This window comes from Plasmodium vinckei (genome assembly GCF_900681995.1).
Source record: "Plasmodium vinckei vinckei genome assembly, chromosome: PVVCY_10".
NCBI classification, from domain to species: Eukaryota; Apicomplexa; class Aconoidasida; order Haemosporida; family Plasmodiidae; genus Plasmodium; species Plasmodium vinckei.
This window is the reverse complement of record NC_051302.1, coordinates 1130712-1146228: the sequence shown is the minus strand read 5'-3', so window position 1 is coordinate 1146228 and position 15517 is coordinate 1130712. Positions and strand designations below refer to the sequence as shown.

The 15517-nt window shown below is 22.7% G+C and overlaps 2 protein-coding genes across 2 annotated transcripts; one reads left to right on the top strand and one right to left on the bottom strand.

Annotated features, from left to right (window-relative positions):
• Positions 1–1350: 1350 nt before the first annotated feature.
• On the top strand, positions 1351–11182 carry PVVCY_1003060 (rap guanine nucleotide exchange factor, putative; the record flags this gene model as incomplete). Its single annotated transcript, XM_008625751.2, has 2 exons — positions 1351–2676; positions 3092–11182. 2 exons carry the CDS (start codon positions 1351–1353, stop codon positions 11180–11182), a joined length of 9417 nt encoding a protein of 3138 aa, XP_008623973.2.
• Positions 11183–12294: 1112 nt separating this feature from the next.
• PVVCY_1003050 (H/ACA ribonucleoprotein complex subunit 4, putative) lies at positions 12295–13605 on the bottom strand (the record flags this gene model as incomplete). Its single annotated transcript, XM_008625750.2, has 1 exon — positions 12295–13605. The coding sequence occupies one exon, from the start codon at positions 13603–13605 to the stop codon at positions 12295–12297; it is 1311 nt and encodes a 436-aa protein (XP_008623972.2).
• Positions 13606–15517: the final 1912 nt, after the last annotated feature.

Here is a 15517-nt window from a genome sequence, read left to right as displayed (position 1 = left end):
AAAAATATGATGTATATTGCTGTATGATTTTTTTACTTCATTTGATTAGTGAGGATAAATTAAATCTAAAGGCGGCTCACAAATTGTACAATATGTATATATATATTTTTTGTGTTTGTTTATTAGCTTAATTTTTTATAATCGTGTCATTTTTTTTGTAAATATTTTTCCCCTGTTTTTATACCTCATGGATAAATATCTTTCCATTTATTTTTGTATCACATTATATTTTTGTTTTATGATATAAATTAAACCAAATTAATTTGTCCTACATATTTTTGTCTTTTATTTTTTATTTAAATATATTTACTATATAACTTACTAATCATATTTTAATTTTATGGGTTATCTTATATCCCTATTCTCATCACATTAAACATTGATTAATTAAAAAATGCGAAAAATTATGAAAAAAATAAACAAATCCTATCCATATATATAATGTTTAAATATCCCTTATTTTTTTCCACAAAAGTATACTTGCTAGTCATAATAAAAATAGTTTTTTTTTTTTAATTTCAATGAAACATTTGGACAAGTTTTTTGTATCCAATGGTGTACGTTTTAAACGTGTAATAAGTCTTTACATTATATTTTATTTATTTTTCATACATCTGTTGTATGATCATTTACACATTTACATAATACTTTTGCATAATTTCTCTGAATTTTGTTCCTGTGTGCATATTCATAATTTAAATTTTATAGGCTTATTTGCTACATAGCTGTAAATTTTAGACTTTATTTTTCAGTCTATACAAATTAATTTGATCTTTAAAAAAAAAATTGCCTTTATATACCAAAAATAATTTATGCATGTTGCTGAATTTGTATAATAAATTTTCTCTACAAATAATATTTTTTTTTTTGAACTTTTAAAATTCAATGAAAATTTTTTATGTTTAATTTGGTAATTTTATTTTATAAAAAATTGCGTTATTTATTATATATATTACGGTGTAATTAATTTAATATATTCTCCACCCTGTAAACAAAAAAAAATTAATTATATATACACATTTATATATATGCGTACAAATTATTCTACAATATAATTTTTATAACATTGATTAAGTAATTTTTTTAATTTTGTACAATTTTTTTATGAAAATGTCTAAAATATAAATAAGTTAAGAAAATTAATAAAATATATTTAGTTGTTCTGAGCATTTGAGTTTGTCCAAAAAAAAAATTACCTAAATTGACATCTATACAAATCTATTATACATATTTATGAAATTGACAAAGTATATTTGTATATTGAAAAATAATGAAAAAAGGAAATAAAGAAAATTGAAAAAATAACGAAGATATAAAAACGGTGATTTATATAATGTCTATAAAAGTAATATGGATGATTCAGAGGTGAAATCAATTAAAAAAATTCATGACTATATGACAGAATGTTTAAATAAACCCTTCAATGACAACAATTCGATAGAACTATGCGAAAATGATATACCATCAATCTATAGTTCACTAAAGAATTACATATTAAGATTAACAAATATAAACAATTTCATGAGGTGTGAAAATTATGTATTAAAAAAGAAAAATGAAGATCTCATTAAAAATGCCAAAGAACCAAATATATCATATATGGGTAAAAAAAACATCCATGATATATATATAAATAAGATAAATAAATTAAATAACGAAAATGATTTTATTAAATATAAATTTCAAAAAATCCTAAGGAAAAATCTTTCCTTAGAAAGAAACAATATCGAATTAAACAGAAACTTATTAAATAAAGACAATTACACACAAATTGAGAATAATAAAAAGAGAGTGAAACCTGATACGGGGGAAAAAAATATTACAGAGGACATCCCCAACCATTTATATGAACATACAAAATGTGATAATTCAATTATTTTCAATAATGAAATTTATTTAAATGATATAAATCCCTTTTCCCTTGAAAAGGAAATAAAAAAAATTATTGAATGTACAAATATATTACAAGACATGTTAAATTTATTAAATCATAATTTAAAATATGATGATCCAATTACATTCTCAGCGACGTTAAAAAAGATGAACATGGAAAAAGAAGAATTGATGGAACATAATTCTTATTTAAAAAATAAAATTTTACAAATAGAAACATTTATTTTAAATGATCCATTTTTAGTTGAAAAATTTAATAATTTATATAATATGGTAAATATAGATTTTGATAAATCTATAAAAGATAATATCAAATTATATGAAAACCATAATATGAGAATATTATTTAAAAGATTATGCTCATTAGAAAATACAAACACTAATATAAAAAATGAATTAATCTATCAAAACAAACAATTAGACATGTACAAAATGCATATTTCTGATATCAAAAATTTAATTAAAAAAAAATTAAACAATTTTTACACCCTCAATTATCATCAAAACATTGTTTTTAATGCTTTAAACAAATTTAATAATACAAATTTTTCTTTTAATGATTTAAATTATTTTAATTCATGTGAAAATGATGAAAAATTCATTCACAATCCTTCCATAATTAAAGACAAATTTAATTGTACAAATAATTTGTCTACAACTAAAAATTCAGACCCGTTTACTATTTTTCAAATAAATAATAATAAAACTGATCAAAATCATAAATTATTAAATGAGGCTTGGGAAAGAATCTCACAATTAGACCAAGATGTCTGCTATTTCAAAGTATGTTCAAAAATATAAAAATAACTATATACAAATAAAATAAATAATTAAGCAGAGTAAATTAATGTAATTATGTATTTTAGTCTTTATATTTTAAATTCATAGTTATATATTGTGTTTTGTAAAAAATTTATAATGAAATGTTAATCTATATGTCTCTCTTAAAATGCTTGTGTTTTACTATTTTATTCATTTTGATAAAAATAAATGTGCATATATAATACTATAGAGCATACTCTTCATATTTTTTCTATACTCCTATAATTTTTGTGTGTGAATATTATAAATTTGTTCATTTTTAAAGCAACTTGTTAATACTTTGCTTTCGAAAAAAATCATATAAGCTGTGTACCTACTAAATAAAACAATATTAATTATATATATATATTTATTGATTTACAACTTTTTTTATTAGGAAAAAAAAAATGAAAAGAAACAGCATGAAGGGGGAAAAGACATCTCTGGAAAAGAGTATGATTGCATAGTTAATGAACTATACTACATAAAAATCAAGGAATTAATAAACAAAAGAAAAATAGAGCTGAATAATTTTATAAATGGTGAATTAAGCGAAATTAAATACGCGCAAAATGACGCTAGTAAAATAAATCAATGCAAACTAGATGGTTACAAATTAAATAACTACAATTTGAATTTAGATTTGAACGAATATCCAAACTATGAAAATAATTATATTAATAGTAAAATTCTTTTAAAATATATGAAATATAAGCAAGCATATAATTTTTATATGCAAAATAAAAATATATACAAAAAAAATGTAAGCAAAGCAAAATTTAACAACTTTTTAAATAAATATATATTTAATGAAGAACATAATAAATCTTTAAATTATAATAATGATATCAAAATCAGTGGTGCAAAAAAGACATTTTTTGAATTGTTTCAAAACAAAAAAATGGGAAAACATAAAAAAAAAATAATAATTCCACCTAAAAAGAAATCTGATGAACAAAGAGAAAGCGTGTACGTTGAAATTGAAAATACGGAATACGATGAAAATCAGACAAAATTGTCTCAAGAAAGTAATTCGCTAATTTCTAAAAAAAGCGATGATAATAGTAGGATGGCAGATACAACTGAACATGTGAAAAAAGACGTCGAAAATGAAGAGAAAAAAAATGATTCATGTGAAAAGAATGAAGACAGTTCTATAAGTTTAAGTAATTTAAAAAATAATGATACCAACTCTGAAAATTTCGATTCTCATTTAGAATATCCAAAAAGGCAAGACTTATCTCTAGAAATTTTAAGAACCAATATTAATAATCTTGCTAAAAAAAAAACAATTGCAAATACAAATAGTGAGCATATAGAAAATGATACCTATAAAAGAGATAATTCCAAGATGGTGGGAAGTTATGAAATAAACAAAGATATTTCATTATCTAGCATAAATAGTAATAAAAATTCTAATACATCTAAAGAAGAATTATATAAAAATATGATAGATCATGAAAAATTACAAAATTCAATAGAATTTGAATCAACCAATGAATCTGAAAAATTAACAAATGTAAAAGAAGAAAATACAAACAGTGATAATGATTTAAAAAAGGAAATAAGTATTCATGAAAATAAATATGATTCTACCGATGTAAAATTTGATCAAAATTTAAAACACCGAAAAAGCTCAATTTATGTAAAAAAAAAAACAGATTATGATATAGAAGTTAAACAAATTATAAATGAGTTAAGTGGCGAATTTGATTCAGATGAATTAAATAAATCAAAAGAATCTGAAGAAAAAGAAAATACATTTTCAATTAAAAATAAGTTAGATTCGCCAATTTTAGTTAAAGATGATCAAGAAGACTACCCCAAATTTCCCAAAAAGGTAAGTTTTTCAAGTTCAACAAAAAGTGATGCAACGGATATTCATGAAGAAAATATAGAAGATTCAAATAGTGTAATAAAAAAAGTGAATACTACTAAAAATGACAGCTTTGAAAGCTATGGTAATAAAAAAGGTGAGCCTAGTGTCGAGAAAATTGAAAAGACAGAGATAAAGGAAGCAAATTCATATGAAAATTCACCCCAAATTAATAACATCGAAAAAAGGAAGCCTTCTGATATGTGGGGCACAGATAATTTTGATTTAAAGAGATCGATAAGTGGATATTCGGACCCAGACTTATTTGACAATAAAAAATATTCAAATATTAAGATTGAATTATTTAGAGATATAATATATAAATATGACAAAAATTTGTACGAATTTTTTATGAAGTTAATATTGCATAGTAATACTGATTTAGTAGGAACATATAAAAACCAAATATTTAATGCTCAAATTGCATCTGAAAATGTACTAGATTATATTGTTAGTAATTACACAAAAAATGAAAATTGGGATAACAATAGAAATTCAAAAATAGAAGAAACTGAAAAAGTAATAGATTTACTAGGAAAAAACGATTGCAAAATAATCACCGAGTATATATGTAACAACGGTACGAGTACATCTTTACGAACTTTGTACCATAAAGTAGATTTTATAACGAAAGAAAATTATAAAGAGTTTAAAGACAGATTGTTAGAATATGGTGTAATTAATTTAATAAATTTATTTTTGGATGAAGATATAAATCATTTTGATAAAATATTTTCTGTGTCTTTTGTTAATTTTGGTGATGCACTTGGTATATCGGGGGATGTATGTATGTCCCATTTTAATAATATGGATAAAAAACATAATGAAAAGGGATATATTTATTTGAAGCATATATTTGATTATTTAAATATAGAAAATGAAATAAAAGAAGAATATCACAAATATAATTTTATATCCGTAAAAAACAAAAATTACATATATATAAATATTAATGAAAATTATTCTAATTTATATGAGTTTTTTAATTCAATAACAAAGAAAAATAATTTATATATAACTTTGAATGAGTTTATTTATTTTTTTTCTCAAAATGATAATTTGAAGAAGTATAATTTGACACAAAAAGATGTGATTGAGTTGTATTATTCTATCCTTTTTTATGCATACTATAGTAATAAAAATAAAAACCTTTTGAATATTTTGCAATCTTCAGATAATTCTAAAAATGATGGCATAAATATTGTTGATAATATTAATTCGGTTGACAAAGAATGTGACAATAAAAAAGAATTAGATAAAAAGGAAGACATAAATAATGAATATAATTTGCAACTATATAAAGGATATTTCACCCTAAATGATTTCAACTTTGCGATTGAATTAAAAGATATTTATTCATATTTTGAAGGATCAGAATGCCCATATACAAAAATAAAAAGAAGAATAATAGAAATTTATGGTACTTTAAAAAATGGAGTGCTAGTAAATAGTGAAATGTGTCATAATAATGATGATGATGACAATTTGGTAAATAGTGATGCAGATTTAAAAGATCTAGGCATTGAGTTAAATGAAGATTCATTTAAAATATTTATGAAAGACAAATATAAATATATGCATCACTCTAAATTATCATCATATAGAAAAAAAGCAAACCCCAATAAAATAGTACAAAAAATAAACAAAAAAACATTTATGTGTTTAATGTATAATATAGGTATACATAGAAATCATTGTTTAATTTTATGGAATAACTTTATACAATTTTTAGAAGCAGACTTATTAGATTATAAAATATTCTCTGCTTTTTTAAATGGAGAAATTAATTTATCCAATATCAAAACTGAAGAAAATATCAATTGTATAAAAAAAAAAATAATGAATAACCATTTAGAAGATGAAGAATTTTCTAGAAATAAAAAACACAGGCTAGAAGGTACTATATGCCCACGCTTATTTAAAAATAATCAAAAACTATATTCCACTCACGCATTGACTTTTGATGAAATTGAAGTGCTTTCAAAGGTGTTGACAAATACCCATTCTTTTAAATATTTAGATAAAAACGAAAAAAAACAGTTTATAAGCAATTTGATGAAACATTGTTACAAAAAAGGGCACACCTTTGAGTCTATAAAAACTGGGGAAAATGTTAAAAATAAGGAAAAAAAAAGTAGCGAAAATTATATGGACAAAGAAATTGTTATTCTCTTAAACGGTATACTAAAAAATACCAAAGAAAATAATTCTTTCATAAATAGTGTTAATGTAATCGAAAAATGTAACTTAAATTTATACACCGCCCATACAAATGTTGCTATAGTAGAAATAAACGATAATATGTATACTGAAGAATTTGTTAATTTGGTTAACAAAAAAAAAGAAATATCTAATGAATTTATGAGTATTGTTGATAATATACCTATATTTAAAAACTTTCCATACGATTTAAAAAGTCATATATCTATGAATGTTAAAAAATGTGAATATCAAAATAAACAATTTATAATAAGACAGCATGATGATCCTTTGGATTTTTATATATTAAAAGATGGAGAAGTTAGTATTTATTATAATAATACAGATAAGGATATAAACACATTGTCAGCATATTCATTTTTCGGAGAAATATCCATAATATTTAATACGTTGAGAACATGCAATGTTGCTGTTAAATCAGATAAAGCTATTTGCTATTCTATTTCTAGTGAATATTTTCAATCTTTGTTAAATAAAGATATGGTCAAAGAATTTATAGCACATTCTCAAATTAATTATAATGAAGAAAGTTTAAACGATGTTATCATAACATATATGAATAATCAAATCCAGAATAATTCAAATATTATAAAAGGCAATAGCATATCAATACCACGCTTAAATGTGGAACCTAATGCATCTGTAAATACAAGTATGAGTAATAATTCCAAAGGCATTAGTCGTGATATTGTAAGTAATGTAACATTCTCTACGACCTTATCATCAGATACCATTATGTTAGATACAGAATATATAGACAATAAAAAATATATTCGCTCCTTTTACAGTGATTTAGACAAAATTCTTCTAAATAATTTTAATACTGAGCAAAAATATATGGTTGAAGAAATTGAAGCAAATTTAATGAGAGTGAAAGTTTTTAAAAATATATTAAATAAAATGGAAGAAAAAGATAAATTTGTAAAAAATTTGAAATATGAAAAATGTCCTAAAGGGAAGCATTTAATATTAGAAGGAGATAAATGCGAAAAGTTTTATTTTATTAAACAAGGTGCAGTTTCAATACGCCAATTTAATCAATATAAAAATATGTATGATGAAATAACCACTTTTAAAGATAATCAATATTTTGGTCACCAATTAATTTTAAGCAAAGAACCATCTATTTTTATTGTAGTAACTGTATGCAATACCGAATTGTATACAATAGATGCAAATTTGTATATTCAACTTTTATCCCCTTTTATTGACATACTTAACAAATCAAAAGATATAAACGAATTAGACGTTTTAACAGAAAGTATAAATAATGATGCTAAAATACAAAAAAAAGATGCAGACTTTATAACAAAAGCTATACATTTTTTAAAAAAAGTTAATATTATTAATAAATTAAATGATGATGAATTATATAATAGTGCTAAAAACTTCCAATTTAAATTTTTTAAGAAAGGAAAAGTTATTATAAAATATGAGGACGAACCTGATTTTTTTTACATAATTAAAAAGGGAATTGTTTCAGTAAAAACAGATAATGGAAGAAAGACTATATCCAATGAAAATAGCTTAAATTCGAATAGCAATATAGACTCTGATAAAACAAATACTACTGAATCACAAAATGAAGAACCGAATATGAAAAAATCTGTATATTTACACAAATATGAATATTTCGGAGAATTATCTATCATAAATAATCAACTAAGAACAGCTACGTGTGAAGCATATACAAATTGTTTCTTATTAGCTATAGACAAAATATCTTTCTCAAATTATTTTAGTAGTATATTTAACGAACTATTACAAGAAGCAGAAATCAAATATACAAAAAATTATTCTTTACCTCCATGGTTAAAAACCATATATGGTAATGACAATAATTATGATAATATGAAATCTTTTGCATCTATAAACTTGCCTAAACTAGATAGTTCATTAAGTAGTATATCAGACAGAAGTAGCGAAGAATTTGACTTTGAGAAAGATATAAAAAAGAAAATTAAAAAAGCACAAAAAAAGGAAAAAGAAATAAAAAATAATAAAATGAACAAGAACAAGAATAAAAACGATCAAATGTCAGAAAAAGATAAAGTAAATATTAAAACACAAAATAATAAAGAAAATTCAACTAACAAAAAAGTTAATGAATCAGCGAATGATATATCCAATTCAAACAACAGTTCAGGCTTACTCTGTTTAACTAAAGAAAATCTTGATGAAAAATTAAAAGAGATTGAAAAAGTGAAAGAGAAAAAATTAGAAGAAATGAAATTAAAAGAATTAAAAGTCTTCGAAAAAATCAAATTAAGGGATGAAAAAAAAGTCGAAAGAATTATGAAAAAAAAAAATAAACATATACATAAAAAAAACGATGGTGTTCTTAAATTCAATGATAATATTGAGAATATAGATGAAAAAATAAATAAGAAAAAGAATGATAAACTTGCAAAAGAAAAATCTGCTGAAGTAGAAAATAACCAAATTAGTGGAAAGATAAATTCAAATGATGGAAATAATCCAACAACACTGATAAAAGTTAATGTAGTGAAAGAAACACACACTGAAAATAATAATAATGATGCTGCAGAGGAAAAACATATTTTACAGATTAACCAAGTAGTACAAAAAGAAGGAAAAGATACATTAGAACCCTTAAATCTTCCAAAAAAATCATCAAGCATTTTGAAAATTAGAACAAACTCATCAAGCTCAACGGATTTAGATGTAAAAGATTTAATATATAAATTAACAAATTATATCGAATCAGAATACAGTTCAATTCATCAATTTTATGAAAGTATAGACAAATTTAATAGAGGGTATATAAAATATGAGGATTTTTTGAATAGTATGAATTCTATAAATATTATAAATAAAATATTTGATAAAGAGGAAAAAATAGAAAATGTTTTTAAACATCTTTGTAATGATATGAATATATTAACACCAAACAATTTTTATATAAGTATTTATAAACATAAAAATATAGATAAATATGAACTAAACTTAAGGTTACGTGAAATATATAGTAATAGTATATTAGGTTTTAAAAAAAATATTGTATTAAAAACAGTTGAAGATATTGTTATAAACTATGAAGATTTTGAAAATGTTTGTAACCAAATTGGGTTAATTGATAAAGATAATATACAAAATATTTGGAATGAAATAAATATAATGAATGAAGAAAATATACCATTAGACATTATTATAAATATAATTAACGGAGAGTTAGATATTGAAGAATCGTATGAAATATATAATAACAAAAAATCACTTCTAAATCAAGTTGTTAATTTTTTCCAAGGTAATAATGCTGACCTTATAAAAATGAGTACTAATGTTATGGAATGTAATATACTAACTAATTATGAAGACCCTGTAATTATTAATAAAGCACACCATAAATCATATCCAAATGAATGTAATTATATAGTTAAACAACTCGAATTAGATTCAAACTTTAAAATGTTAACATTAGATCAAAGAAAATATTTTGCAACATTAATGGATAGAAATGTGGCAAGTTCTGGAGAAATAATAACTAAACAAAATTCAGATAGCTCACCAATTATGTTATTATTTGAAGGAACAGCTAACCTAATTACATACACCATATTTGGTATAGAAACTGTTGTTCGAGAAATTAAAAACGATGAAATATATGGCTCATCGGAAGTTATTGCTGATTCTGTATCAGATTATGAAGTAAAAATAAATTCAAATAGTGCAATAATTTGGACATTAAAAAGGGAACATTATAATGAAAAAATTAAGCCTATGTTAGAAGAAAGACAACAAAATTGTATCCATATTTTACAAGTACTTAAAAATGTTCCAATATTAAGATATTTGCCTTTAGAAATACTTGATAATATTTCTTATTCTATGAAAATAGAAATTCATGAACCTAATCATACAATTATAAAAGAAGGGGATTATGATGATAAATTTTATATTATATGCAAAGGATTAGCAACTGTTGATATACCATCAAAATATACTTGTAATAAACTTATTATTTCATCATTAAAAAAAGCTGATTATTTTGGAGAACTGTCATTAATTAACAATACTGCAAGAACAGCAAATGTTGTTTTGGATACTACTTCTATTTTGTTTTCTCTCGTATCTTCAGAATTTAATAGATTGTTAAGTCCTTATTTTGATAAATTTACAAATAGGGCTAAAGCAAATTATAAAAAAATTCAAGTAGAAAATTCATTATCCCATACAGATATGCAAATATATGATATCAATCAAAATTACACAAATTCATCAATTTATAATAGAAATAGGAAACATAAAGTTACTATACAAGACAGTAATTATTTGAAGAATATTGAAAATAAATTGAAACAAAATATACCCAAGCAAAATGAATTATCGGAATCACAAAATGATGACAACAAAAATAATACAGAATTATGAATGAATAGCAAAAGAAAATGCAAACAAATTATTAGTAATACATAGCGAGTCTGAAAAATATGAAGATCTTGTGGAGAAGAAAATAATATAAAAATAAAAGATACTCACAAAGGGAAATTTCGTAAAGGAAAATACCTCCAAACAATAAAAACAATATATACAGATCTATGTAACTAAAAAAAAACGGAAAGCATTGCCTTGAGAACATAAGGAGTATATATCCTTGGGTATTATATGCATACAACCACCTTTGACAATTTGTTTCGCTTCAAACGCTATAACATTATTTTTTCATGTAAAACTTTCGAAAATGTACAAGCATCAAGGATTTATTTTATATCGTATTACAAATACTAACAAAGACAAAATCAACTTATATTATTTATTCTGAAATCTATAAACTCATATTTATTGTCATTCCGTTTTTTGTTTTGAATTTTACATATCCGTTATTTTATTTGACTAATTTTTATAAATACACATTCATACATTTTTGAGTTTGATTTTTTATAGTTTGCATAATTTTATAATTTTTTTTAAATTGTTTCAATTGTTTACTTTTTTTAATTATACAGTTATAGAACGTAATTGTAATTCTTTTGCCGCTTTTAAGTATTAACTAAATATATGTATTACTTGTGTGAACCAAAGCAATGAAACATTCCTAACCATACATAGTAGCATGTTGTTTATGTTTAATTTGAAATTATTAGATACATAGTATCAAATTATTAATTTTATTCATATATTTTTTTAAGTTAAAAAAACAGAAAAATTAATAATAAAAAAGGAAATAAACCAATATATAATCCAAAAGAAAAATAAATAAAATAATAATAAAATACATATGGGTCTAAACATACAACTTGTTACGATTTATATATATTTAAAAAAATTATTAAAACAAAATGCTTGTGTTTAAAGAATTAGCACATGCTATAACATTTTTATAAAAAATATTTCAAAATATTTACAAATATTTTATATACATGAAAAAATACAAAAGAAAAAGCAATTCACATTTCAATAATTCCTTCATATATTCAATGAATTTGTTTTATTTTGTCACATATTTACTGCAATAAAAATAATATAAGTTACATTGAGTGCACTTAATTTACTTTCCTCTTTTTTTTGACAACTTCCGAATCATCATTTTCAGAATTATTATTATCACCATCCATATTAGATTCCAAATTTTTTGAATTATCATCTGTTGTTAACACATAGCTAGTTGTATTACCAACAATTTTGGGAGCGTATCCTTCGCTTTTAATCCAACTAATTGGAGTTTTTTCATTTGGTTTTCCATATTTATCTAAAAGCCCAGCAAGTATTAATTTTTTCTTTTCCATCGATCGATTTCCAAATCCCCATTTAACATCATAAGTATCTCTATCCATTATAACACGTTTAGTTAATGCAACAATACCATGATCAACCGTTGCAATAACTGTAGATGTCATTTGTGCAATAGCTAGCGCAACAGCTTCACCTTTTGTTGTCATCAAAACAATTTCTGAATACACATCAATATTATTATCAAATCTTAAGACTCCCGGTATAGTTAACTTAGCTCCATAGCATATTGCATTAACGGCACTATCTTTTATTACTATACGTGGAAAATTTATTAATAATTTTTCTAAAGGAGTTATAATTTTTCTTAAATATGTTTCATCACCTGTTGTATCATAAATATATTGAGCATCCATAATATCATGTAATGTACACATATTATCATATTCTGTCATATTCCCAGATTTTACTCTTCTTAATTCTTGCATATGTGCACCAACTCCTAATAATAAACCAATATGCTCACATAATGTTCTTATATAAGTTCCTGCTTGACATCGAACCCAAAATACACATACATTATTTGTATAATCGTAATCTAATAATTTTGATTCGTAAATTGTTCTAACTCTTAATTGTCTTTTAACTGCACATATTAATGGGGGTCTTTGAAATATTGCTCCTTGGAAATTATTTAAAACTAATTTTACTTCTTCTATACTTTTAGGCTTTGAATGAAATTTACATACACAAACATATTCTTTTCCAGATTCTTGTTGTGATTTTACTAATCTAGTTGCCCTATTTAAACAAACTAGCAATACCCCTGTAACTTTTGGATCTAATGTTCCACTATGCCCTGTTTTTTCGCATCTTAAAATTTTTCTTATCCAGGAAACGACTTCGTGGGAAGAGGGATTACTTGGCTTATCTAAGTTTATAATCCCATATTTTAAATATTCCTTCAAATTCCTTGAATAAGGGGAATTACCCATAGGTAGTGGGGTAAAATGTGAGCTACGAATATTTAGCTTATCATAATTTTTTAACAATAATGGCCAATTAGAAGCATCTATAGTTGCCTCCTTTTTCTCTGGTTCAATTTTATATTCTACTTTCTCCATTATCCTTTAAATTATTTAACCCCAATACATATATATATAATACCAATAATACTATGCAGTATTTGTTAGCATGTATTACATAGCGAGTGTTTCACTACGCTACTTTTTATTTGGTTTATCTCGAAAATATGCCAAATGTATAAATATCGATATACCAATTTATTTATACTTTTTTTTTAACTTATAAATATTCACAATAATATATAATGGAAGAATTCATTTAAAATTCCACCAAAAAGATACGATTTATATATTGCTTTATATTTTTTATAACTTAAAATTCATAACTGATAATAATCTTGTTCATATTACTTAGCTAATCCATTTTTTTCATCCAATACAATTCAATAAGTCTTTGGGATAACTTTGCATAATTTTATTAACCGTAATTTATGTAGCTTAATTCGTTTTGTATATTCATTTATTATTTTTTTAAACTTATTTTGCTAATCTTGTTTTCCCCTTGTATTTTTGTTATATATTACTTCCATAGATTTTTTCCTTATAGAAAAAATTTAATTCTTGTTTATATATTTTTTTTTCAATTTATTAATTCATGTATATATTATTTTAAATATTAAAAAAATTAATGATTTCAAATATTTTATTGAAGGGAAAAATATATGTAATACAATATTATATATGCCTGCATAATAATTATATTATATTTTCCTACCGTCATGATTTATAACAACTCGACATTGCTCTATATAAATATATTTGCTATTATGATTATTTTTTTTTAATATTTATTGATATACATATTTTTAAAAATCATTTATATGTCAATAAATATATTAAAATTAATATAAAATTATAGTAAGGATTAATTTAAAAATACCATTATTCTTACTGTTAATATATTAATTATATATAAGAATATTTTGCATAGAAGTAATCATTCAATCATCATATAATTTTACAGAGAAAAAAATAAATGGTTGTTTTTTTTAGCATAATATATGTTTAGTATGCGTTCAATAACTTAAATTGTTAAAATTTATATACTCTGTATATTTTTCTTACCATTTTGTTAATATTTATATGGTTAAGCAACTACTAGTCTTAACCCTCCCCCCAAAATGTAGGAACTTCATATAATATATTGAATTTGAATGGTTCTTTGTATATAACATAATTATATGATTTTCCGATTTATAAAATTATTATTAATTTCCTTAGGATTATTGCATATATGAGGCAATTTTTCATATTTATATTACATATATATATTATATATGTGCAGATAACAAGTTTTATTCATAATTTTTTAAAACAATGATATATCGATTCATCAAAATTCGTTTATTAAAAAAAATAGGTATGTATATATATGGAAGCATACAAATATATATGCATCAATTCATTTAAATAATAAAAAAACGTGTAACCCACGAATTTGCAAAAATTTTATTACGAGAACATAGACCATTTTTTAGGAAAATGTAAATACAAAAAACGAATGCAACATATAAATTGTGATATAGGTTTTATAGTATATTGTAAATACCAAAAACTGTATAAAAATATAAACGAAAAATAATTTCTTTAGAAACAATAATATAATAAAATCATTTATACACACATAATGTATATTTTATTTTTCATGTATTCATTAGTTAATAAAAAAAATGAAAGATCAAAAACCTGCTTTAATTTTGTCTATATTTTTTAAAATAACGTATTTTTTATTTTATGTTTTGCTGAATTTCTTTTTCTATCTCATTTTTCTTTTAAGGCATATTAAATGGCATCTTAAAACTACTATATAATAATGCTGAATGCTATATACATAAATAGTGTGATAAGATGGATATTCCTGGCAACAATATAAATGAATTTCTTCAAAATGGGCGTTTTATTATTACGCATTTTTTTTAAATATAAAATTGTAATCTATGTTTAGCACATG